Below are 24,786 nucleotides of genomic sequence, written 5' to 3' on the forward strand. Positions count from 1 at the left end.
ACCCCATAATGCCTTAGCCTCCCATCATGTGACGTCGAGGATCAGCAGAAATACATTTTGAACAGCTGACTGCCATGTGCTCAGGAAGAATTTCTTTCCATTCCTGGGGGAATGGGGGCGTGGAGCGGGGAGATGGGGAATGGGCTTTGAACTGGCAGAGCTGGCTGCTAGAAAGCCCCCTCCCTAAGGTCCCAGCTTTTGACATTCCAGGAAACCCCGCTCTGGTTGAGGGTTCTGCCTGTGTAATTCTTGGCCATAAGTTTCCCAGTGTGTCCCCCCCAACAAACACACACACACACACACACACACACAGGAGACACACCTGTTTCTTTCCTTGATACGTCTAGAAGGGCAAAACGGGGCCAGCGTGACTTCTTTCCCCCACCCCTGTCCAGCACAGTAGCCACTGGCCACTCGTGGCTATGGAGCTGAAACGGGCTAGTTCTAATTAACACGTGCTGAAGACATGTCAGACAAAGGAAAGAATGTAAAGTAGTCACTAATGATGTTTTATGTTGATTACAAGTTGAAACGTAATCTATTAGATAAATCGAGTTAACCAAATATAGTATAAAAATTATTTCACCGGTTGCTTGTTAATTTAAGTGGATACAGTGCTGGTCCAGAGGTCCTGCAGAGGAAGTCACACTGGCCTCGTTTTGCCCTTCTAGATGCACCAAGGAGAGAAACAGAAGGTGGGTCTCCGGTGTCGGGGACACACTGGGAAAGTTACACCCAAGAGTTAAACAGGCAGAACCCTCAACCAGAGCAGGGTTCCCCGGAATGTCAAAAGCTGGGACCTTAGGGAGGGGGCTTTCTAGCAGCCAGCTCTGCCAGTTCAAAGCCCATTCCCCATCTCCCTGCTCCCATCTCCCACCTCTACGCCCCAGGAATGGAAAGAGATTCTTCCTGAGGACAGGGCTGACATCTGTTCAAAATGTGTTCCTGCTGACCCCTGACACCATCTGATGAGAGGGTGAGGCACCAGGGGTCCCACGAGGGAAGGTGGGTAGCCCCTGTCACAGATCTGAGGACCTGGAGCTGTGGGGTACTAGGGTTTCACTGCACTGGCTCTGCCTTTGGGGCCCCTTTCACCAGTGGGACTAAGGCCCAGGAGGCAACGCCTGCCCAGAGTTGGCCATGTGCTGTGGAGTGGAGCCTGTAGTCCAGACCGAGTCACGGGGAGGCCAGGGTTCGGCTGAGCTAGTATTTGGATCTCAGTTCACTGGCAGCTGCTTAGGGAAAACAGATGTTTCAAACAGCTCGTCTACAATTGGTCCCAGGTGAGGAGCCTGCGGGAAATGAGAGGAGGCTTTTAGGCCGAAAAGTATAAGAACAAAGGGAAGAAACAAGCCTATTTTGTGTATCAAGAAGCGATCTAGGGGACTTCCCTTGCGGTCCAGTGGTTCGATCCCTGGTCGGGGAACTAAGATCCCGCATGCTGCATGGCTTGGCCAGAAAAAAATTTTTAATAATAAAAAAAAAGCAATCTGGAGTCAGTCCAACACTGTTCTTCTCTGGGTCTTCTTCCTCATAGGTAAAGGAAGCAGGCTGGATGGATTAAATCTACTTGTTTTCCTTCAAGATATTTCAAGGAACTGTAGAATATAGGGGAAGTGTATAAAAAATTTATAACCTTTTATTTGGTTTAACTTTTAAAATTTTATTTCAAAAGCTCTAATAAAAGTCAGTGGACATACTTGTATATATGATACAGCCCACCGATGTATTTAAATTCTGTTGCCAGTTTAGCTCATTGGGAAGAAGATGTTTGAATAAACCCTTCCCTCCTGTCAGCGTAAATGAAGGTAGAAGGCTGTTGCAGAATAAACAGTTTGAAAGAGCAAGGCACTAAGCCCAGATTCAAAGAGATGGGGCTTAGCTGCTGCCGCTCAACAACGTGAGGAATGTGACCGTTCACATTTGCATGCATTTTTAAACCACCGCAACTTTGTAACTACTTATCTGTGTGAATCAGAATTCTCTCCTACTGTGCAACCAAATACAAGAATAAATTAGATCCTGTGCTTGGTGAAAGGGCGGCTGTCATATACAACGCTTGACTTAAAATTGTTATATCCATCAAATAGCTTCCTTGTTCTCATTGATTGATTTCATTAATAATTAACATTTCAACTTACAGGGAATTCCCCGGCGGTCCAGTGGTTAGGATTCTGTGCCTCCACTGCAAGGGCCACAGGTTCTATCCCTGGTCAGGGAACTAAGATCCCGCATGCCGCGTGGCGTGGCCAAAAAAATAAATAAATAAAATCAATTTATAAATGTATTCTAATTGCTAATAGTAAGATCTAATTTTTTAAAAGATTGACTACTAAAAAGGTTTGGAAACCAATGGACTAAATAATCACCAAGGTTTTATTTTAGGACCGACCTCCACTTTGAGCCGCTCTAAATTCTCAGGAACTTCAGATCCTTTAGGACTTCGAGTCCAGTCTGCTCGCACCACAAACATTTCCCAGTGCACTGTGATCAAACACTCCTCACACCCCTTGGTGCTCAAGAGCTTGGGAGCTCCGTGGACAGGGGGGTGCTGGCCTCGTCACCCGTTTCGCTCATGCCGGAACGGGATAAGCCTTCCAAATCTTTGCTGAACACCTAATCCTGGGTACGTGTGTGCGGGTACCATTCCTCTTTTCGCTGCCCCTGGAGAGGTAACTGTGTCGATACTGGGAATGACCCAGGTTAGCGGTGAAAAAACTGGGATGTGTTTCCAGTCTGCAATCCTTAGTTGCTTGTAGCTTCAGGCTGGTGGAATGTCTCCCTTCCACGGTTTTCTCATTCTCGAGGAGGATGAAAACAACCTGTGCTCTTGACCTTGCAAGTTTGTTAAGACGATCAATGTTGTGCATGTAGCAGAACTCCTACAGTTTAATCATTCACACTTGAGCAGTTCTTATCCACTTTGCTTTTGTTTCAGCCAGAGGGGCTAGAAACTCCTCCAAGGGCAGGAGAGTTGATTCAGGTGCCAGGTCCAGTCTTGGGTTCACACGCAGGGCCCCCTCCAACTCACCGGGTCCTCTGGACTGCGTACCTCTTCAGGTGCCCAAACCCAGGTTCTGTTCCCCGCAGGTGAGCCGGCCCCATCCCCGCCGGCCCTCACACCCAAAGTCCTTCTGATCTTCCAGTCCCGTCTTCACCCCCTCCACCCACTGCAGCAGGCCCGTTCCATGTCTACTGCCCCTGGGCGGTCCTGCCAAGTCATCCAGGACCAAGCTACTCCTGCTCCCTTGGCCTCCACTTGACCCTTGCTCCTGCTGGATTTCCCCCATCATTTCTCCACCCCTTAGTTTTCCCCGCCTGACCCTCGACAATTAGCTCACTGCCCACTCCTACACAGTTGACCTTTACTGGGTGTTTGGCCTCCCCATTGAACTGTGAGTATCATAGACCTGGAGGGGTACAACCATGTCAGCTGTTGGTGAGCCTGACCGCCAAGGGGGTGCATTTAGGGGCCCAGTGAAGGGCAGAGCCTTTTCTCCCAGCTGGCTCTATATTCATGCTCCAGAGTGTGAGTTTCTGTCCCCTCATCCATGTCACCATTGCACAGCCCCTGAAGGAGAGGAGGCAGACAGGACCTGCTAGACTGCCCCCGCTTTTCTGGCCCAGGGATGGGGGAGGGTAGGATGTGTGCCATCGCTCTCTCTCCTCCAACTCTGTGTACCCCGCCATTCGAACCCTCGCTCCGTGGCTTTTCTCAGCCTGGCATCACCTGTCCCTCTCACTCATATCTGGTGGCTCATAAAGAACAAATAGATTTGGGGCCCCGATGCAACCTTTTAATTCCAAGCAGAGTCCCCCTCCCCCAGCATTATCACACACACACGGCGGAAAGGGATGTCGGGGTCTGGGCAGGAACAAAACCCAGACCCCGGCAAAAATATATATATATAATTATATACACGTGTATTTGGAGAGGAGAAAAGCTGGGAGCGTGATTAAGGTAGGGCAGAGAGTTAGGTGAGGAAAGCAGCTGGGGGGTGCCCCAATAAATTACATTCTTTAGAGAGCATGGTGGGGGATGCAGGGGTGTGGGTGGGACCTGGTAGCCAGGACTCTCAGCCTGGCTCCTCATCCCGTCCAGGGGAGCCCAAAGGCCTGGGCTCTGCCCGGGCCCTGGATGCTAGAAGGTAGCATTCTAGCCGACTCAGCCTGAAGGCTGATGTTGGGCTGGGGGTCTGTATAGGCGACATCTCCACTCTAAGCCAAGGCTTCTAGGGAAGCCTCAGGGCTGGAGCAAGAGGCTTTGAAGCTTGGGGGTCACAAGGAGAGGACAGGGTGAGCTAGAGGGCTGGGTGGCCTCCCTGCTGGAGGCTGAGAGGCGGGAGGCCCAGGTGCAGGGGAACCCGTCCCAGGTGAGCTGCGGAGGAGTGCTTGGGTGCACCCAGGGTCCTGGGCGCTCCCTGCCTGCGTGGCTGCTTCCCACCCTCACGTGCCTCCTACCAGGCCCGAGGGTTCTTCCCACCCATTGGTCAGGACAGCAGACAGGCCTGACCACTAAGTGTCATGTTCGTGTCTCATCACTCCCTTCTGGGGACCTTCACATGGGGGTGGGGGCAGGGAGAGGGTGCAGACACTAACTCTGCGTGTGCTGGAGTGCACGCTGGGTTTGCCCGGTGCAGCGAGGACCAGGGATGAGAGAAGGGGCCCCCACCCCTAGCTCATCATGGGGAAGGAGGTCCACGTCCCCAAGCCCCAGCACTGCAGAGGCCTTGCTCTCCCTCGACCTCGGCAACGGAGCCAACCCCACCTCTGCCCCACCACCCTGCTCCCCCCAGAGATGATGCTTTGGGGTCTAGTGACCCCAGCTCCAGAGCCCTGAAGCAGCAAGGGTGAGGGTCAGTCACAGAGCAGGTGGGGGCCATCAGAAGAGAGAGGCCTTTTTCTTGAGTTCGTTTCGCTTCCATAGAGCCAGCTTGCCAAACTCTTCGGGAGACATAGAAAAGACCCTTGAGAAGTCCTCTGCTGACAGGTGCCTCTGCAAGGGGGACACACAGCGGCAGTGTAGGGACAGGAGGCACAGGGTGGGGCTGGGCCACCTTCCCCCACACCGGGCAGGGGAGGCTGCCCCGTCAGTAGCCCCTCACCCACCCAGCACATTCTCCCTGCGTACCTCAAGCCTCATCCTATCCACACCTGGAGGCAACTTGGTTCGCCCCCTGTTGGTCACCACCAGCATTTCGTAAGGATAGATCTGGCGGGGAGGGGAGGCGGGCAGTAAGTATCAGGCTCTTCGAGGTCCCTGTCAGCGTAACCCCCTCCATTCCCCAGGCCCCGTTATCAGCCTGCAGGGGCCATGGGGGCTCATGCCATCTTGCCATCCAACTCCCCCAACTTCCGTGCTGCCCCTCCCATCATCAGCCAGGAGGACCCCTCAGTGCATTCACTTCCCTGGCTTCTCCCCAAGCTGGCCAGCCCCCGATAGAGACGGTTCTGTCCCCTGCCCACCATCCCCTGCCTCTGCCCCTGCCCCTCACCTTCTGCTCCAGCACACAGGGAAGGGAGATCCCCCGGTCCATCCTCCCCCTCTGGCCCTCTCCGTTCTGGGGAGACCAAAGCCGCAGTGAGCCAGAGTGGGGCAGGGAGGCCTCCCCAGCCTTACCCTAGGCTTCTTATGTCCTCACCAGGTGACTCCGTAGCCCCGCACCCCTCCCCCAACGCTGCCAGTCCCCCGTCCTTCCGTCCTTCCGTGGCTTCCGCGCTCCACGTGTCTCCCTCCAGAAGGCACTCACCTGCAGGCCTGTGGGAGAGAAGAGCCATTGTTCAGAGGCAGCTCTGAGGTCAGCAGGCTTCCAAACCCGCCAGCTCAGCCTCCCCAACCTCCAGCCACAGAGCCCTGCCCACATCGCAGACACGGGCTGCCCCAGGGGCCTCCTGAGCCCCTTTCCCAGCATCAGGTCGGCCCTGCCTCTCACCTGGGCTTTCGGTCTCACTCCCGGATGGGCTGAAGTCTGTGGACTGAAGCTGGAAAGGACACCAAGGAATCAGAGGAAGCTGGAGCGTTCCACATCGTCTCCCTTCACTGTAAGGGTCTGGCCGCCCCCCCCCCCCGGGTGCCCACGTAGCTCAGTCCCTCACAGGCCCCACACGCACACTCTTCCCACGAGGCCTGTGACCTCCGTCCTGGGACCTTACCCGGCTCAGGGTGGTCCTGCCGTAGGCGGGGAGGGAAGAAGACTTCGATGTTCCCACGTGCAAGGCTGGAAGAGAGTAGGAGGCCCTGTCTCAGACCCTTTGGCCTGACAGTCATTCCGGAGGGTCATTCCCTGGCCTTCCCTGCCAGGAGCAGGGCAGTGGAGGGGGGACTTGGGGGAAGCCAGTGGGCCTCTGTTGGCTTCCAGCTCCTGCCCATAACCTTCAGCAGGTGACGTCGTGCTGGCAGCTCTGAACTATCCCTAATGCCTCCCCTCTCTCTAACAGATGTGCACAAAATAGACATTTGGGCCAAATGTCCGAGTGTTCAAATTGATAGTCAGCCAGTGATAGGTGATGAGGCTCACCATCATAAGATGGACCTCTGGAATATGAAAATAAATCTAAAGTTTAGTCAAAACAATCGAATTATTACAATTTTATGTTTAGCAACGTTGGTAATCAAATTTCAAATGCCTGATGTTATAAAACAGATGCTGCAGTTTTCCCAGCACCTTCCGCTGCTAGATGGCACCGCAGTCACTGGACTTGACATTCGCATGACCAGATGTCACTTTCAACTTGACGTCCAATAATATCACTAAGCTTTCAAGCACTGCAGATTGTAATTCAAGAAAATTGGTTTTCGGTAACAGGTTTTCCTAGAAGGATTCTTAGTTTGCACTCATCTCAAAATTCCTTCATCTCCAATGACTAGAAATTGCTGGATGGTATAGCAATTGTTTTGACTGGTGTTTTTTTGTATGAAGGTTTAGCCTGGACAGACTCAAAAGTATAAGGAAGAATTGTTTTCTTCAAACGTTTTAATAAAATATGTTATTTGGAAGTTTGGTGAGAACAAAATGTGTTTTGGGGACCCTCGTGGTTTTTTTTTCCTTAATGCTTCTTATTTTTGTGTAGAGAATTGTCTACTTTCACAGCCCTCATTGTTGAAGCACTTCTCTTTTGTGATAAGTACACACTTCTCCCTCAACTGACTGAAAAGATTGTTTTTTGGAAAAATTTTTGGCCATGCTGCATGGCATCCCCAACCAGGAATTGAACCCGTGCCCCCTGCATTGGAAGCACGGAGTCTTAACTACTGGACCGTGAGGGAAATCCCTAAAGTGTATAAGATTTTCACTCTAATGACTTCTAGACTGCTTATTTACGTTCGAAAGTGACCGTTAATTCCAATGTTACCCTTAAGTCAGAATGACACGCCTGTCCGTAATTCTGAAATTGTTCAGGTTGATCAGCTATGAGAGTAATCTACACAATCATATGACCATTGATCCCATACGAGTTCAAGGATGCCAACAGTGACACTGAGGCAGACATTTTGCTACTCAACTTTGCAAGGCCAAATGCACATTAAAGAGCTAATTTTGCCAAACTAGCAAATCCTGGTGGAGCATGAAGACTGAATCCAACCTTCGGGGCATCTCTCTCTCTCTGCCTCCTTCTTCGGGCCTTAACTATTTATTCCACATTCTCTAAAAAGACCTATTAGAAGCTCTTCCCACCCACAATGAAATATCATCCTGGTGAAATATCATTTCGATGACCCTATGGATGTCCCAGCCATATATGAGCCTTAACGGTTCCTTGAGTCCCCCAGCCCAGTGGCTTTCACCTCCACTCTACAGCATGCAACCCCTTCCGGTGGCCGGCCCCTGGATCTTGTCGTCCACAACCGCTTCGCTTTGACACTGAAGCCTGGGTATCACACTTTGCGGGCACAGCGCCCTTTTTTTTTTTTTTTTTTTTTTTTTTACGGTAAGCAGGCCTCTCACTGTTGTGGCCTCTCCTGTTGCAGAGCACAGGCTCCGGACGCGCAGGCTCAGCGGCCGTGGCTCACGGGCCCAGCCGCTCCACGGCATGTGTGATCTTCCCGGACCAGGGCACGAACCCGTGTCCCCTGCGTCGGCAGGCGGACTCTCAACCACTGTGCCACCAGGGAAGCCAACACAGCGCCCTTTTTTGTTCGCAGCTTTCCCTCAGCCACATTCCTGGCACATCTGCCGGTCAATATCATGGGGAACCTCCAGTGTCTTGATCCCCCACTTCCCCCTGACCTTTCACCCATAGGTGGGTACATAACCACTTTCACCCACACTCAGCAGCACCCAAACTCTAACCCTGCATCAGCCCAGGGCTCCCCTTTTGCCCGCAGGCTATGGAGATGAAGCCCACAACGTGTACCTTAGCATCACTAGAGACCCTAAAGCCTCTCATCACTTCCCTTTCCCAGCAGAAGCTGTTCCGAACCTTCGCCACTCTCACCAAGCCTCCCCCTCTGTGTGCTCACAGACGACATCAACTTCTCTTTTTTTTTTTTTTGGCCTAGCCACGCAGCATGCAGGATCTTAGTTCTCCCCGACCAGGGATCGAACCCGTGCCCTCTGCGTCGGAAGTGCAGAGTCTTAACTACTGGACCATCAAGGAAGTCCCTAAAGTGTATAAGATTTTCACTCCTAATGATTTCTAGATTGCCTTTTTATGTTTGAAAGTGACCATTAATTTCAATGTTACCCTTACGTCAGAATGACACGCCTGTCCGTACTTCTGAAATTGTTCAGGTTGGAGCTTGGATTCTTAACCACTGGACCACCAGGGAAGTCCCGAACCTCAACTTCTGATGTGGGCTGCTCCCAAAGCCAAGTCCCCGACCCTTTCAAGGCCAGCCTCCTGCATCCTGAGGCTGGGTCTCACTTCTGACCTCCTCCCAGCCAACCTTCCAAGGGGATTGTAGTGTGAGGGCTCTCCAAGGAACAGCCCTCGGCACCCTGCCCTTCCCTCCCCTTTTTCTACACAACTGGATTTTTTCTCATGGTCCCACTACCACGTATAAGCTGAAGATTCTGCTTGAACCCTGACTTGCGCCTCAAGCTTGCAACTCAGTCAAACTCAGCTCCCACCTACATGCACTTAAAACCCAACACATCCCAAAACAGTTTCTTCATCTTTCCCCCGAAACCTGCCTCTTTCATGATCTCAGCCCCAGGTCTGTCATCACCCAGCACCCAAGACAAAAACCCCAACTCGTCTCTCCTTCACCACCCATATTCAATCAGCCACTAAGTCCAGTTGATTCCATCTCCTCTACAGATCTTCCTCGACCTACGATGGGGTCACGCCCCAATAAACCCATCGTTAAGTCAAAACTGCATTTAGGGCTTCCCTGGTGGCGCAGTGGCTGAGAGTCCGCCTGCCGATGCTAGGGGACATGGGTTCGTGCCCCGGTCTGGAAAGATCCCACATGCTGCGGAGCGGCTGGGCCCATGGGCCATGGCCACTGAGCCTGCGCGTCCGGAGGCTGTGCTCCGCAACGGGAGAGGCCACAACAGTGAGAGGCCCGCGTACCGCAAAAAAAAGAAAAAAAAAAATGCATTTAATACGCCAAACCTACTGAACATCAGAGCTCAGCCCAGCCTACCTTAAACGTGCTCAGGACACTTCCATGAGCCTACAGCTGGGCAAAGCCTATTTTACAATGACGTGTTGAACCTCTCATGTAATTTTCTGCATACTGTACTGAAAGTGGATAACAGAATGGTGGTTTGGGTACAGAACGGTTGTAAGTGTATGGGCTGTTTCCCGTTGTGATGATGTGGCTGGCGGAGAGCTGAGGCTCGCTGCCGCTGCCCAGCATCTCAAGAGAGCATCGTGGCACTTCCCTGGCTGTCCCGTGGTTAAGACTCTGCGCTTTCACTGCAGGGGGCGCGTGTTCAATCCCTGGTCAGGGAACTAAGATCCTGCATGCCACACGGTGTGGCCAAAAAAAAAAGAAGAAAAAAAAAAAGCCAAGAGAGCATCATACCGCACATCACTAGCCTGGGAAAAGGTCAAAATTCAAAACTGGACATACAGTTTCCACTGAAGGCATATTGCTTTCGCACCATCGTAAAGATGAAAAATTGTAATTCCGGGGCTATTTCTATACAGACTGTGCCTGTATAGTTCTCAAACCCATTCCGTCTTCTCTGGACCTATGTATATTTTTAGCCCTTACCCAGATGATTGGAAAGTGTGGTAGACTGTCTCTGAAGATGGCCCGCAACATTACCTCCCAGCCTGTGTGCCCTTGGGTGGTTCCTCTCAGCAGGAAGCAGAATCTCTTTCCTCTCCCTTGTGTCTGGGCGGCCTGGGAGCTGCTCTGACCGTCAGAAGGCAGTAGAAGGATGCCCTATGGCTTCCGAGGCCAGGCTCTTAGAGGCCTTGTAGCTTCCAGTTTGGGCTTCTCAGATCTGCCCCCCTCCTCTGCAGCCATCATGCTCGAAGGAAGCCCAGGTTAGCCTCAGTGATGTGCAGCATGGCACCAAAGCCCCAGCCACCACAGAGCACGCTCTGTGCGCTGTAATTCCAGGCTCCTGGAGGTCCTCTCTGCTGGCTGGACGTTTGCTGCTCCTGGCCTTTGCTCCAACACTGTCCCTGGGGTCTGTGCTGCCCTTCTCCCTCACTCACTTTGTCTTGTCCTTCAAGACCCCAACTCTGGGACCCAGGCCCTATCAGCGTCCTCTCAAAGCACTTGAAGTGTACCTCTCACCTGCTATGCTGCACTGACACCCCAGTGTCCACGTCACTTTCCCCGTGACCAGAAGCTACTGGAAGGCAGCACTATGGTGTTTTACTCTTTATATCCTCAGGGCCAAGAGCATGGTAGACACCCAATAATGTTTGTTGAATTAAACAAAATGTGCTAATTCTGCTTTAGCTGATGCCATCCTTTGTCATCTCATCTTGTTCCATGACTGGAACATGGCGCCAGAGCCTTGAGCCAGCAACCGAAACTTCTATGTCTCTTATACCCACAGTAGCACAGCGCTGGGCGTGTGACAGACAAACTCAGCAGACTACTTGATTCTGGCCTCAGGGTCTGGCCAGGTGATTCTGAGCCCCCTTGGTGACACTCACAGGTATGGAAGGGTGTCCGGTCAGGCAGAGAGCGGGTTTTCCGTCGGATAGGCAATGACTTTTCCATCTCTTCCTTCAAGATCATCTTTCCCAAGTTAGAAGTAACCTGGCAAGGAGAAAGGAAGATGGATCCAAGGCGTCGATACCTGTTTCTCATCTCCAAAAGGTTCAGAGCTGGGTCCATCCCAGGCAGAAGTGGGGACAGAGTTCCTGAGGGGCTGTGTGGTGCCTGGAGCCCATGGAGCCTGTCCTGGTCAGACGCTCTACCACATTGGGTCTGGCCACCCTCGAAAGCAAGGAGTCAGAGCCTCTCAGTGTAACTCTGCCCCAGGGGCTTCTGCAAACCAGGTCACAAGGCCCAGAGCACAAGCCCATGCCACCATCAGTGGCCTTTCCGTGACTCTCTACACCCTCTCTCCTCCCCTGGAGGCCAGCAGCCTACTCTCTCCTTTCTCCTCGTCCCATGAACTACTCCGCCTGCTGAAGCCTGGCACTGGCGGGACCACCCTTTTCTGTGCTTTTGGCCCTAACAGTAAGCGGTGTCCCCCTAAAGCAATATGCAATCCTAGTGTCCCTTCAAAAGCAGCAGCCTGACATCCTGGCAAAGAAAGGGAATTCCTCACATGTTCTCACCAGGACGCTCTTCAGACATGTACCCATTTAGATCAGAATGGAACTTCTGTCCCCAGGGTGGCCCAGGGATGCGGGTGGGGCAGCGAGATGCTACCTTACTGAGTTCCTCTCTCTGACGCTCCCTGAGAGCCTTCATCTCCTCCCCGGAGTCATCGTCGTCGTCTTCTTCCTCCTCCTCTGCCCCCCTCCTCGACGCCTTCCGCTTCCTCCACTCTGTCTCTGGGAAATACGGACCAAAGTGGGCACATCAGTCAATCAACCGCGCGCTCAACGAGCATCTGTCAGGGGCTGCTTTGTGCATGTCCCGGGGCTGCAACCTTGAAGGGAACACCGCAAATTATTATTATAAAATAAAAGCAACGTTTTCTAGCCTTGCGGTGAAGCTGGGTGGGCAACACACGCCCACACGACTGAAAGCGATTGGGGGCCAAGACCTCATCTCATTCCTCTTTCTCTTTCCAGAGCTCCCATCACAGAGCCTGGGACACAGTAGAAATTCGACGAATGTCTGTTGAGCGGCCAAAGAAATGAACGGAAAGCGGTTAATGACTAACAAGCAGGGCCGCTTACGCCAAGAGCGATGGGGTTGCAGGGACGGGGGAAGCAGGAGCCTGGAGGGTTCATACAGGTCGGGGGGTGGGGGGTTCCTGGGGCTTCAGCAGGGCCTCTCTCGCCTACCCACAACGGCCAGCGACGGGGGGCATGGCCAGTAGTCTGTTTCGATCTTGGCTGGCTGGTTGGGGTCTGGAGGCTGCGCTGCAGGGAACTTGGATGACTCGATGATGAGGTCTTCAATGAGGTGCTTGCTCTGAGGGCTGCCTCCTGTGGACTCTGCGGGGGGAGGTCAAGGTCAGCCCGGGCACACCCTCCCCCCCGGAGGCCACCTCCCACCTTAGCCCCACACTCCCTCCTCTCTCCCTCTTCACACCTGTGAGCTCCTGGGTGTAAAAGCAATGCACAAGGAAGAGCACAGGGCAGTTTACATGCTGTTATGAACATCTGTTTTCCCATCACCCCCCCACCCTCAGGACAACCTCCCGGCACGTGGCGAAAAGGGGGCTCTGGTCGGTCAGGGGAACCCTCACCTCTCTGCTTGTAGATGGGTGGCTTCTTGTAGATGTTGGAATCTGGGCGGGTGGTCTCTGTGGAGAGGGAGCAAGAATGGATGAGAAGGAGGCTATGAGGATGGCGGGGAGGCTGGGTCAGAGGAGGGAATAGAGACATGGATTGGGAGAAGGCAGGAAACTCAGGGGCTCCTGCCAAGAGTCAAGACAGAACCAGAGATCCTGAAATTACCCCTCAGGGGTTGGGATTTTTGCACTTCTCTGTTTGGGTGGGAGGGAGGATGCAGCAGGGCCCACCATCTCTGGGAGCTCTGCCTGGGGTCCGGCATCTGGGGGTCTGGCCAGTTCTGTGGTGTGCATATACTCCAGAGAGTGGGGGACTAAGAGTAAGGGGCTTGGGTTCCTGAAGGAAAAAAAGAGGACCTAGGGCAAGGATGCAGCCATGCTGACACCAAAACCTACCAGGATGGTGGAAATGGGGCAGGCTGGTCCGGGGCGTGCCAGTGGTTCTTGGGGCTGAAGCCTGAGAGAGGGTTCCAGGGGACCGGCTCTCCGCCCACACCTGCAGAGCAGAAGTACGGTTCACTGCAGCTCCCAGGTCCGCCACCCCACCCCCTCCACCATCTCCATCCTCCCACCCTAGCACATACCCCCCCAACCCCAGGGCAGAGGAAGGCTATCCAAGGACTCAACCTGCTGTTGCTGCCTGGCCCAGGAGAAAGGATTAAAAGAGATCCTGGGTCAGACGCAGATGCGCCCAGAGCTGGCCAGTGACAGCACAAGGTCCACTGATTCCATCACCCCCTAGGCTCTGCCAAGCCCAGTCTGGACGTGTGTGGGGAAGGGGGTTGAGCCCGGTCAGAGCAGGGCTGGGCAAGTGTCAGGTGCGGGGCAGACTCACCTCTGGGGATGGTGGGGGGGATGTGGATTTGGGTGACAGCGAGCGCTGTGAATGGAGAGGAGGCTGGTCAGAGCCACAAGGGTGGGATTAAACCCTTGTCCCTAGGACCCCAGGTGGGTCACTTCACCACCCCCCCCCACACTCAACTCTGCAATTGCCCAGCCAATTTCTGGGCCGCCTCTTCTCTCTTAGTCCTTGCCAGCTCCCAGGGCTGGCCCTCCGTCCTCTCTCTCCCTAGACAGGGTCCTAAGTCTTTCCCTAGGACCCACGAAGAAGCAGAAGAAGTCGAGGATCTTGGAGCAGTGTGCATGTGCTCTGAGGGCCAGCTGGAGGGGCTATGGCTCTGACCTCAGAGCCTATGAGCAACAGAGGGAAGGGACAAGACCCACAGCATCCAGGATGGAGTCCGGGCCCCTTGTCAGGCGTTTAAGTCTCCCCACAGCCTGGCCCTGTCTCTCTGCTCAGCCATGACACTGCCCCTTTCTCCACCACAGTGTACAAAGTACCTGTCCTGTGTTATCTCATGCATTTGACTACCTGGTGAGGTGGACGGGTAAAAGTATCACCTCTATTTTATAGGAAGGGAAACTGAGACCACACCGTCACACAGGTCACACTCAGCTAGGACTTCCGGCCTCCGAGCTCAGTGTTCCTGAGCGCTTTCCACAAATTTGCTCACTTTCTGCCCAGTCCCACCCCATTCCTACATGACCCCGCTCTGTGCTGCTACCATTCAAACATGGCCTCCCCTGCTCTCCACCTGGAGCTAGCCTCCAGCCGGCAGCCCATCTCTGCCTGCTCTGCAGGTGATTCCTGTGCACAGGTCCCCTTCTTGTTTTGAAGTCTGGCCTCCAGGAAAGAAAGCATGAGAGGGATTCTGCCTCCCACCCAGTGTGGCTGGGGGAGCCCTTCCCCCAAGTCCTGTCCAAGAGGAACCTCCCACCCTTTACCTCCCGGCTTCTGGGCAGCTCCACGTGTTCCAGCAGAGAATAGGTAAAGTGGGGCTCGTAGATCATGAGGTCAGGCCTCTCGATGTCCAGGATGGCCTTGTCCTTGGGGATGGCAGCCAAGTCCTTGTAGCCCATCACTTGATTGTCCATCTTGGCCTGAAGGGAAATGGTACACATGGAACAGAGGTGTCAAAAGCCTCCCTTAGAATACTGGCCCTACAAGCCAGACCTGCAATTTATTAGGAAGAAGATGGGCGGCCGTTTTAGATGTCAGCTCCTGTAAGTTAATATTTCTATTATTGTCATTTAAAAGGTTTAGAGTGTCACCTTAAAACAATGATAGTCCTTCACCTAGCCCTTTGGGTACAACGAGACAGTACCAGACCAGCAGGAGGGGGTGTGCAGAACCTTCTCTGGATCTGGGGTTCTCTCTGCCTGCCAGCCCTGGCAGGACCATCATCATTTGAGTGAAGCTGCCCGGCAGCCAGCGTGCGCCCCACCCCTCCCTCCTCCCAGCCTGAGGGTGCTGGTGGCCAAGAGGTACTCACCACGATGCTGGAGGGAGAGCCCGGAACACTGGAGCCTCGGGAGGAGCTGACGCTCCCAGGGGAGGTAAGTGGTTGCTGGGGAGAGCGAGAAGGCGGGCGGGTGGGAATGTGTGTGGGTGCCAGGGCCGGGCCGGAGGGAGGGGCTGGGGCAGGGGAGGGCCTCACTAGGCCTCTGGGGCCCCGGGGTGCGGCGCCGCGGGCAACCACCAGGTGGCATCCTCGACTCCCGACCTGACCCTCCGCGGGGAGCCTGGCCCCCACCGCGTGCCCCCGGCACCCCACTGCCCCGGCGTGGGTGTAGCCCCGCGCACCTTCTGCAGCCGTTCCATGCAGCAGGGAGCTGGCCGGCCGGATCACTCGCAGAGCCCTGTGCGCGAGGGGAGACGACAGGGCGTCAGGCTCTATCCGGCTCCTGGGCGCTGCGCGCTCGGGGCCGCGAGAGCAGAAAGGGCGGTCCCCCGGGCTGTGGCGTCCTCATCCCTCGGTGACTCTCCAGGCTGCTGGCCGAGTGCAGGGCCTGGAAGGGGAGGGAGAACGTGCCAGCCGGGGCTGTCGAGCCCCGCGATCTCAGAGGGCGGGGACAAGGGCAGCCCCCTCTGGCCCCGCGTGTCTCCCGGGAGCGAGGCTCCGGCTTTCCGTTCGCTCAGCCGCGGGGACCGGAGATCGCATGTGGCCCGCGGCGAGACGGGAAGGTGGACGGGCTGCGCTAGTTTTTGAGCCATTGTTCTCTGGCTGGAAGGGAAATGACGGCAGGGCTCAGCCGTTCCCGGGGCAGCCTACACATCCCTGCTTCCTCACACCTGCCCTGCCGGGGCTGCGGGTCAGTTTCAGGCCCAGGTTCTCACTCGCCTCGGCCTCTGCCGTGGCCTTTCCCTGACTCTGTGTTGGTGCCCTTGACCTCCCTCCCCTCAGTCTATGTCCACGGTGCCACCCCTCTCTCATAGCCCAAAAAAGGTTGAACACAGAGGGACTTAGTAATACTATGAGACGGCAATAGGGGGAGGGGAGGACAAAGCGAAGGCGATTTGGTGGGAAGCGCTCAGGTCATTGGCTGGGGGCAAGCGCTCAGGTCATTGGGTGGGGGCTGCCGCTCTCCCAGTGGAGAAGGGAGGGGGCGGCTGGAGGGAGCCACACCCCCATGTGCCTGTCCCTGTACAGCAGGCAATCCCACTTGCAGGCATCCGGTAAGACACCTTTGGGGCCAAGGCCACGTCCCAGCTCCCCACCATCTCGGAATCCTCGAGCTGAGGCTGCCCTCTGAAGTGCTACTTTGCTGCAAGTCAGGGCCCCCTAGTTCAGCAGGAAGGCCTCCAGGCTGGCACTGCCCTCTCTTGGTTCCTAAGAAGTTGAGTCCTGTCTGCAGCAGTAGAGTAGGAGTTCCCTGGGGTCACAGCCCAGGTCTCCTTCCTCAGTAACTCCCTTAGCAGCCCTCCCATCCTCCCCACACACACCTGGACCAGACACATAATAACCATTCAGTGGGACTTCCCTGGTGGCGCAGTGGTTAAGAATCCATCTGCCAATGCAGGGGACACGGGTTTGAGCCCTGGTCCGGGAAGATCCCACATGCCGCAGAGCAGCTAAGCCTGTGCGCCCCAACTACTGTAGCCTGCGCACCTAGAGCCCGTGCTCCACAAGAGAAGCCACAGCAATGAGAAGCCCGCGCACCGCAAGGAAGAGTAGCCCCCGCTCGCCACAACTAGAGAAAGCCCATGTGCAGCCGTGAAGACCTAACGCAGCCAAAAATAAATAAATAAAATAAATAAATGTATATAAATAAATAAAAATAACCATTCAATGAACGCCTGGCTGAGTTTCTGACGTGATGGTGGCAGTGGAACTGTCTTCCAACTGCTGGCAGTAAGCCATAGAGTGAAGAGAGCTGATGACTGCAGAACGTACAGGGAAGAGGCAGCAATAATGTAGTGGTTAAGAGCATGGACTCTGGACGCGAATGCCTGGGGAGAGGAGACTCTGCTACTCAGAAGCTGTGTGACCCTGGGCAAGTTACCCTCTTTGTGCCTCACCGTTCTCATCCATAAAATGGAAGGTGGTAATAGTATCTGTGTCATAGGGTTGCTCTGATTATTAGGTAGGTTACAACATGTGAAGTGTTTAAAACATAGATTTTATGTAGAGCGTTTATTATTTCTATCTCCCTGAGGACTGATAAACTTAGGTGGCTTTCTGTAGCCACTCTGCCACAGAAGGTCATGAAAGACTTGAGGTCATTGGTGCTCCCAATTTTATCACCTGTTACTTTGTATCAGGCCGCTTTTCTGCTGTGTCTCCACCACCTACTTGCTGCACCAGCAGCCCTTATTCCCACTTCCCTGCTTTTGCGCACGCTCTTGCACTATTCTCATCTCCCAGATGCCACCCATCCTTTAAGGGCCATGCTAAACCCTCCTCCTCTTGGAGGCCTCCCCTATTATTCTAGTCCGCATTGACAAACTCTTCTCTGAATTCCAGTGGGACTTAAAAAGAGAATCATATAACTTAGTCCTTGATTATGTTGCCTGACATGTTTTCTCGCTAACTAGAATGACTGCTAATTTCTACAACAATAATAATAGCTATCATGTTTTGAACGCTCATGCCGGGTACTTTGATAAGCACTTTACAAGGATTATTTTGTTTCATCCCCACAACAACCCTATAAGGTAGACCTATTTTACAGATGAGGAAAACCGAGGCTCGGAGAGGTTCAAAACGTGTCCAGAGTCGTGGAGGTGACAGTGACTATGTCTTCCGCATTGGCATGTTTCGTAGTGCCTCCGTAGTACCGTGTCAGGTTCACTGTGGGGATAGACTAGCATTTGCCACAGTTCTCAAGTCATTTTGGAATTCTAGAGCCAAGGCTTCTCCAAGACAAGACTCTGGCCATCAGAGTCACACTGGTGACTAGGTGCCAATGGAAGGGCTCCATTCCAGAGCTTCATCCTTCTCTTGCTTTCTTAACACTCCCTTTGTAATGCTTTTAACTAGATGTGTGAGGACTGGAATAAACTCTAGCACATACTCAAAGAGCTGTTAGCTCCCTCTCACTCCTATTTCGTCTTTACTTTGTTAACAGACATTGTCAAACTAGCTATACACTGGCTTAGCCAAGAGGCAAACACTCATTCATCCACCCATATACATCCACCCGCCCACCCAGTCATGTATTGTTTTATCCATTCATTCACTACTTTCTGAGCACCTGTTCTGCAATGACCACAGAGTGTTGTGGTGTTGTGGAGAACAGAAAGATGAGTCAAAGGAGCTAAGCCGTCCCTCCAGAAATGAGGCCATATGTATAGATAACGCCCATGCAAAGCAGAAAATTATGTGTGCCTGATAAGATAGTATAAAGGGCTGTGAGAGGTCACAGGAGAGAGGAATCACTCCTGCTGGGGTGTCAAGAGGGGAAAATAAAAAGGTTTTCTTAGAGGAGGAAGTGTTTAAGGCAGGCCTTGAAAGATGCCCGGTTTGAGATCATGCAAAAACTAAAAGAGGGATCCTTGAAAGAGACAGCAGCGTGAGGGAAACTGGAGACACGGGGAAGCACTGGGTCTGTCTGGAGACAGCAAATACGGCTGAACCGTGGAGCTCATGAGGTTGAGACTGGTTTGGGGCAGGAGGTTGGGGGCCAGATTTGTAGATGCCTTGAACTTAGACTAGGGGATTCCGAATGTATTCTGTGGGCAACTAGGGCTATGGAATGCTTAGAAACATTTAAAACAAAGAAGTGACGGATGCAAGCAGTGCTTTGGGAAAATGAATCAGGCTGCAGGCTGGGAGATGGAATAGACAGGAAGAGGCAGTCCACAGAGAGACCAGCCAGGAAGCTACGGCAGTAGTTCAAGCAGGGGATTGTGAGGCTCTAGACTTGGGCCTGGAGCCCAAGATGGAAAGGGCCAAGTGGGAGGAATCCTAGAGGCAGAATGTGCAAAACAGAACTTGATCTGGAGACAGCCCCCCCGCCCCCACCCCTCACCGCTGGGGAGGAACAGGTAGCAATGACAGGAGAAGGGGAAGCAATGAGTTCACTTCTTGCCAGTTGAGGCTGAGGTGGGGGCAGTAGCTGGCAACAGAAATTTGGGAGCCATTTGAGCTAGAGGTGGTAGTCTGCCCCATGAGGTTGCCGAGGGAGAAAGAAGGTCAAAACCCAGCATCCTGGGAAACGCTAGGGGACTAGAAGAAAAAGGGAGCTGGAGATGGCATGAAAGGGAGGGGGAAGACTAGATGGCCAGGTCCCCGAGGGGCTGGGAGTGTATCTAGTGATTCTTTGTATTTTTAGTAAAGGACCTAATACACAGTAAGTGTGCCAAAAACATTGAGAGAGAGCTGTGGGGAGGGATAGGGGGGTTGAGAAAGAATGTCATGAAGCCAGGAGTCCATCGCCCAGAGAAGGCAAGACATGCAGAAAGGAGTGACAGCTCGCCAGTTTGGATGTCAAGCCCTGGTGGCTTCTGAGAGCACCTGCAGAGGAATAGTGAGGCCTCCTTGTTAGGGATGGGGGTGGGGAGAGGTGGCCAGGGTGTACAGGCAGGGGGAGGGGCACTTCCAAGAAGTGTGACAGAAGGGCAGGAGGGGGTTAGGAGAGTTACTTTGCAGGAGGTGAGCTTGGCTGAAGGTTTTTTAGGAAAAGGGAGACCTGAACACGTTTGTAGGCAGTGGAGAGTGAAGAGTAGAAAAGAAATTGTGGCTGCAGGAGAGGGGGGGCACTTGAGGGAGGAAGGTCCCAGCAGGGGAAGGGGAGAGGGATTGGGTCCAGGCCCAAGTGAAGGTCTACCTTTGGAAAGAAAGCCCGAGCTTCCCTGAAAGGAGAGGAAAAGGAAAGCTGGGTAACTGCAATCTAGGGGCCTTTGGAGCAGGCCGATTGGGAGGCTTCTATTTTCCCAGGAAAAGTGAGAGATAAGGTCATATACAGACCCTACAGGTGGGTTAGGCAGAGACTGAAGAGTAGAAGGGACTGGAACGGTCGGGGGAGGGGTGGTGGTGCGGGGTGGGGGTGGGGGGAGTGTGGCACAGGGGGAGTGTGGCACGGGGGGAGTGTGGCGCGGGGGAGGGGTGGAGAATGGCGAGCTTCTACGTGTCCTGGAGCCTCAGGCTGAACCTGGAGGTGGTCCAGGCACCCTGCCCTCGAACACCAGTTGCGGGTGGGTACAGAGTGGGGTAATGACTGCCTCTCAGAGTGGTCACTGCCCAGGGAGGGAGAGGAGGGGTCCAAGATGAGCCAGGTCACAGGTTACAAGGTCTTGCACTGAGACCCCCCACTCGCCTGTGCACGACCACTGTCCCACAGAGGCAGCCACTCGGAAAGACGATTCAGAATAATCATGTCCCTGCTCTGTCCCCTGCCCCTTCTTCTCCACAGCTGTCCACAGCCCCGTGCCCATCCCCTAGGCTGGGTCTCCTCGCCTTCTGCCCTGAGCCACATTCCATCAGGAACCTGCACACCAGCGCCCGGTGCGTTAGAAAGCATGCTGCGGAAATTGTTAATGTCTTACCCTTCCAGGGACATGGCATTTTAATTTGGGGCTAACCTTGAGGAGTGAAGGTCTTACTCGTTAAATATTAAGCCATCAGGGAAAATGTTTTGGGGTGGAGTAGGAGTGTGGGGTGGGGGGAGAGGGAGAGAGGGAGAGAGGGAGGGGAGGAGGAAAGCGGGGAGGGGAAAGAAAGGGAGAGACTGTTCTTGCCTTCTCCCAAATCATATCACGCCCCGCAAACGCTTACTCCACCCACTCGTAGCCCCTCCCCCAAAGCCAATTTCCTCGCGCGTCCGCACCCGTGCACACCCCACGTTTCTGCATGTGCGCTCCCAGGCCCGGGCCGCCTCCCGTGGACAGACCGAGAGGGCAGACTGCAGTAGGAAGGGAGGGCGCAAAGAGAGGAAAGGGAAAGAGCTGCGGAGGAAGGCCAGCCCAGGTGGCGGAAGGGCCATCTCAGCTGCCCCGGCTGCGCCCAGTTCTTCCATCTCGGACCCACCCTACCCCAGCTGTGCAGCCGCGCCTTATCTGAGCCCCCAGCCGGGCCCCACCTCACACCGCCCGCCCCGTCTCCATGGCAACTGGAGCCGCTCGGCCCTGATGATAAGGCCCGCCCACCCATTCCCATGGGCGCCCGCTACAGGTAGGGGCTGAGCCGGCCTTGGCTCCCTCGACTTGTGGAAATGAAGGCTCAACCGGCAGAACCGCAGTCTGGTATCCTCTAGTCCAGCTTCCCGCCCTGTTCTAAACCAACCATCACTTGCTCTGGGCCAGGGACTTTCACCCATCCTCTCTAGCTTCACCAAAGCTCATGTCTCCCAATTAGGAGATGAAAATGTGGTTGAGAGACTGACCTGCCCCCCCCCATGCCCCCCACGCCTCGGCCCATTGAAGCCAACCTGGAATTCCTACCCAGGTCTGTCTCAGGTCAAAGCCAATGAATGCTCTTTTCAGTGGGTCCCCAAGGATCTCACTTGAATCTGAACTTGGGGTTTGGGGTCCCGTGTGCTAACCTTATACCGTGGAGCCACCAGAATCCTGCTTCGTTGGACTGGCCTGTGGACAAGAGCAGAGAGGCTGGGGGCCGCGGGCTCTGTGCCCTGGGGCGGGGACAAGCCGGGCTGGAGGCCGGCCCTGCAAATAGTAAACGAGCTGCGAAATGGCTGAGCCGGCCCAGTGGGCTGCGGGTCAGGTGGGCAAGCATTCCGCCGCTCTCCTTTTTCACCAGTTTCATTCAGAGTGTGCCCGCCTGCCTTGTGCCTCCGGGTCCCATCTCGCTATTTCTGCTTTCCATTCCCTTTTTCTTTCCTTTCTTCATCTTTCTTCCCTTGGCTCTGCTTCCCTTTCACCCTCTCTCCCTCCCAGCCCCACCCCCGCAGTTACTGTGGCAACAACTCAGTGCCAGAAATAAAGGCAGGATCCAGCTAGGTCACCAGTTCCCAAAACAGCATCCCAGGGTGGAGAGGGGGAAGGTGGGTGGGAGCAGACCAGCCCAACAGGGGAGGCCCCCCGGCATACGCTGAGGGTGGGGTCTGTGTCTGTGTGTGCGTGGCGAGGGGGCACCCACAATCGCCCCCAAAATCGCCCCGCCCCGGGCCGGTGGCTCATCAGAACATCTCTTAACCTCTGCCAAGCCTGCGCCTGCGCCTTTTCTAAGATTGATGAAGCTCCCACTCCCCTCCTCTCATTTTATCCTTCTCCCGCACCCCCAGTTTTAAGCCCTGCTCTACCTGCTAGGACTAGAGTTGGGGTTCCTCTAATGCTAACCCTGAACAGCACCCTCTCGCACTCTGGTGAAGCATCAGGCAGGGGCAGGTGAGCCCAGAATCAGGGTCCCAGCCTGGGAACCCACCTGCTCAAGGCCCTGCTCCCCGTTTGCTTCTGATGACAGCAGGAGCGGGCCCGGGCGCCCCCTTCCTTCCTTCCTCCCCCCGCACAAATATGCATCTCGTCACACAGTTTCTCTTAGCACTCTCGCTTGGGTTTCTGTATCCTCTCTCTACACACCCCTGAAGAAGGCCCTCTTTCTGTGTCCCCCCTCCCAGCCCCTTAGGTTTGCTTGGTCCTCAGCTTGTTCCTGCTCTGGTCTCTATTTATAGCTGGTCCTGTTGGCGGGTTGTGGTGTCACTTGTACAAGTTGATTGATAGGGCTGGGGGAGATGCAAGGGAGATTGCCTCCCAAATTCAGCTTTCTGAATCCTGGGGGCGTCCCTCTTCTGGTCGTTACACACACGCATGAGCTCTGAATGAGGAATTCCTCAGACCTGCACCCCCAGGTGGACAGGCTGACCCCGGCGTTGGACATGTGGCCATAGCGAGGCCAGCAGCGCGGAGGCCAGCCTCCCCCGTGGGCACAGGCACTTCACCCACACAGGCAGCCCCTGCCGAAACACGGTTGCAGAACGCACACCCCCGCTCTCCCAGTGAGGCACCCCCCACGCTGACACGCGGTGCCTGTGACACCCACTCACGCCACCCACCGATCCTCCCCTTGGCTCCGGTTCTCCACGCTCACAGCCACCCACCCCACGTGCTGACACCCCGTCCCTGGCACAGAGCGCCCACTTACCCATCCCGTGGGCGCTTTCTGGGCCCCACCCCTTCCCAAAGCAAGACTGCCTGCCTTCTCCTACACCCGTCCCCGCTCCCCTGCCTCTTGCAACTCGGCAACTCAGTGCCCTGGGAAAGAACCACCAGGTGTGCCTGCCCGGGAAAGGGCGCCTGGCCTGCCAGGCCAAGGGAGGGGCAGAGCTAGCAAGGGGGTGCCTCGATCCTTGGAGGCCTGCGTGTCTGCTCGGCCCTCAGCCCCTGCAAGCACTTCAACGGCCGGCACCAGGAGAGCATCGTGGTCAGGCCTGTGGCCATGCCCTGCCACCCAGCCTCATTCTGCATTTGGTCCTCACCCCAGCCTGGCCGGCTAAGGGCTAGAAGGAGGCTCCTCAGGCCCCTCCCCGCAAGGAGCAGTCCTCACACCGATGGCATTCAGGCCTCTGAGTGAACTGCTCCCCCCCACAACAGGAGCATCTGTGGCATGGTGGCGGGAGACGGGCAACGCCCCCTTCCCTTCCACCACTCAGCAAAGATGGCACAGCTCTCCAGCCTACTCAAGGCGGAGCCTCCACCCCCCAATCACTCGGACTTCTGACCAGCACAGCTAGGGGAAGGGGTCCCTGGGTGGCAGCATGTGACACCCCAGCCCCTCTTCCCCGAATCAGAAGGAGGTTGGGTCAGATCAAACCCAGCTAGTCCCAGGGTCCGGCCCATTCTCCCACTGAACAAGGGGCCATAGCTGACACCCCCACCCCCACCCCGGGATCCCTGCCACCACCCAGAGCCTCACTTCTAGGAAGGTGTTGTGGCCAAAGTGCCCACAGAGGGGAAGAGAGGTGGGAGACCCTGCCACCTACCTCTTCCCGGACAGGGTGGCCCAGATGCTCTGAGGCCCCAGGGTGGGGGCGGGGACAGGCGCGGATCCCGGGGCTGCGGCTTTTCCTGAAAGCCCAGGTAACAGGCGGCTCTTCCAGGAGCCCGGCGTGCTTTCCCAGAGCACAAATAACAAGAAAAAAGCTGGCTTGCGGTGGGTGAGTGGGTGGGCAGCCGGCGAAGGAGGGGACTTACCCTTCTAGGCCCCCACCCCCTCGCCGCCACCCTGCTTCTCCACCAGCCTAGCGCGCAATCCCAGGGCCGGGTGTGTGCGCCGGTGGGCAGGCCAGGCGGGGCGGGCGGGCGGCCAGGTGGGCGGGCCGCTGGCTCCCACCCACCCCTGCACCCTCCCCACCTCCAGCTGATAGCGTGTGGCCACTGGCCTGCGGGTGTGTGTTTGTGTGTCTGCTCTTCCACCTCGCTTGCTGCAGCTCAATCCGTTTCAAACAAGAGGACCATTAACTGGGCATCATGACGAAGCAGAATCGGAAGCAGGCTCTTGGCCAGCCGCTGGCCTTTTTCCCTTTCCCACACCCACCCCCAACCCTGCAACACAGGCTCACACACACAGCCCCTCCAGCCTCCTAAACAGCCAGAGTTTGAGTCAGGGGGAAGGGGCTCTACTGATAACAGAGGGGTGACAACACCCGCTTTCCCCAAGCACATCTGTCTCCCACTTATCATCTACCAGCACCACAGAGGCCTCTGGGGTCCCTGCCTCCC

The 24,786-nt window shown here is 55.2% G+C and overlaps 1 protein-coding gene across 1 annotated transcript; it reads right to left on the reverse strand.

Moving 5' to 3' along the window:
* Positions 1-3,775: 3,775 nt before the first annotated feature.
* DMTN (dematin actin binding protein) lies at positions 3,776-24,296 on the reverse strand. The gene is given in 15 exon segments (XM_089912886.1): positions 3,776-4,996; positions 5,132-5,212; positions 5,496-5,758; positions 5,934-5,982; positions 6,154-6,218; positions 11,068-11,173; positions 11,795-11,919; positions 12,379-12,531; positions 12,786-12,842; positions 13,227-13,326; positions 13,666-13,710; positions 14,616-14,771; positions 15,164-15,238; positions 15,475-15,530; positions 24,048-24,296. Coding segments are annotated over 14 exon segments (1,407 nt in total). The 5' UTR covers positions 15,493-15,530; positions 24,048-24,296; the 3' UTR covers positions 3,776-4,882.
* Between the last annotated feature and the right edge of the window lie 490 nt (positions 24,297-24,786).

The sequence above is a fragment of the Delphinapterus leucas genome, chromosome 6 (assembly GCF_059928025.1).
Source record: "Delphinapterus leucas isolate spDelLeu-1000000601 "Yukka" chromosome 6, BTC_Dleu_Yukka2, whole genome shotgun sequence".
NCBI lineage: Eukaryota > Metazoa > Chordata > Mammalia > Artiodactyla > Monodontidae > Delphinapterus > Delphinapterus leucas.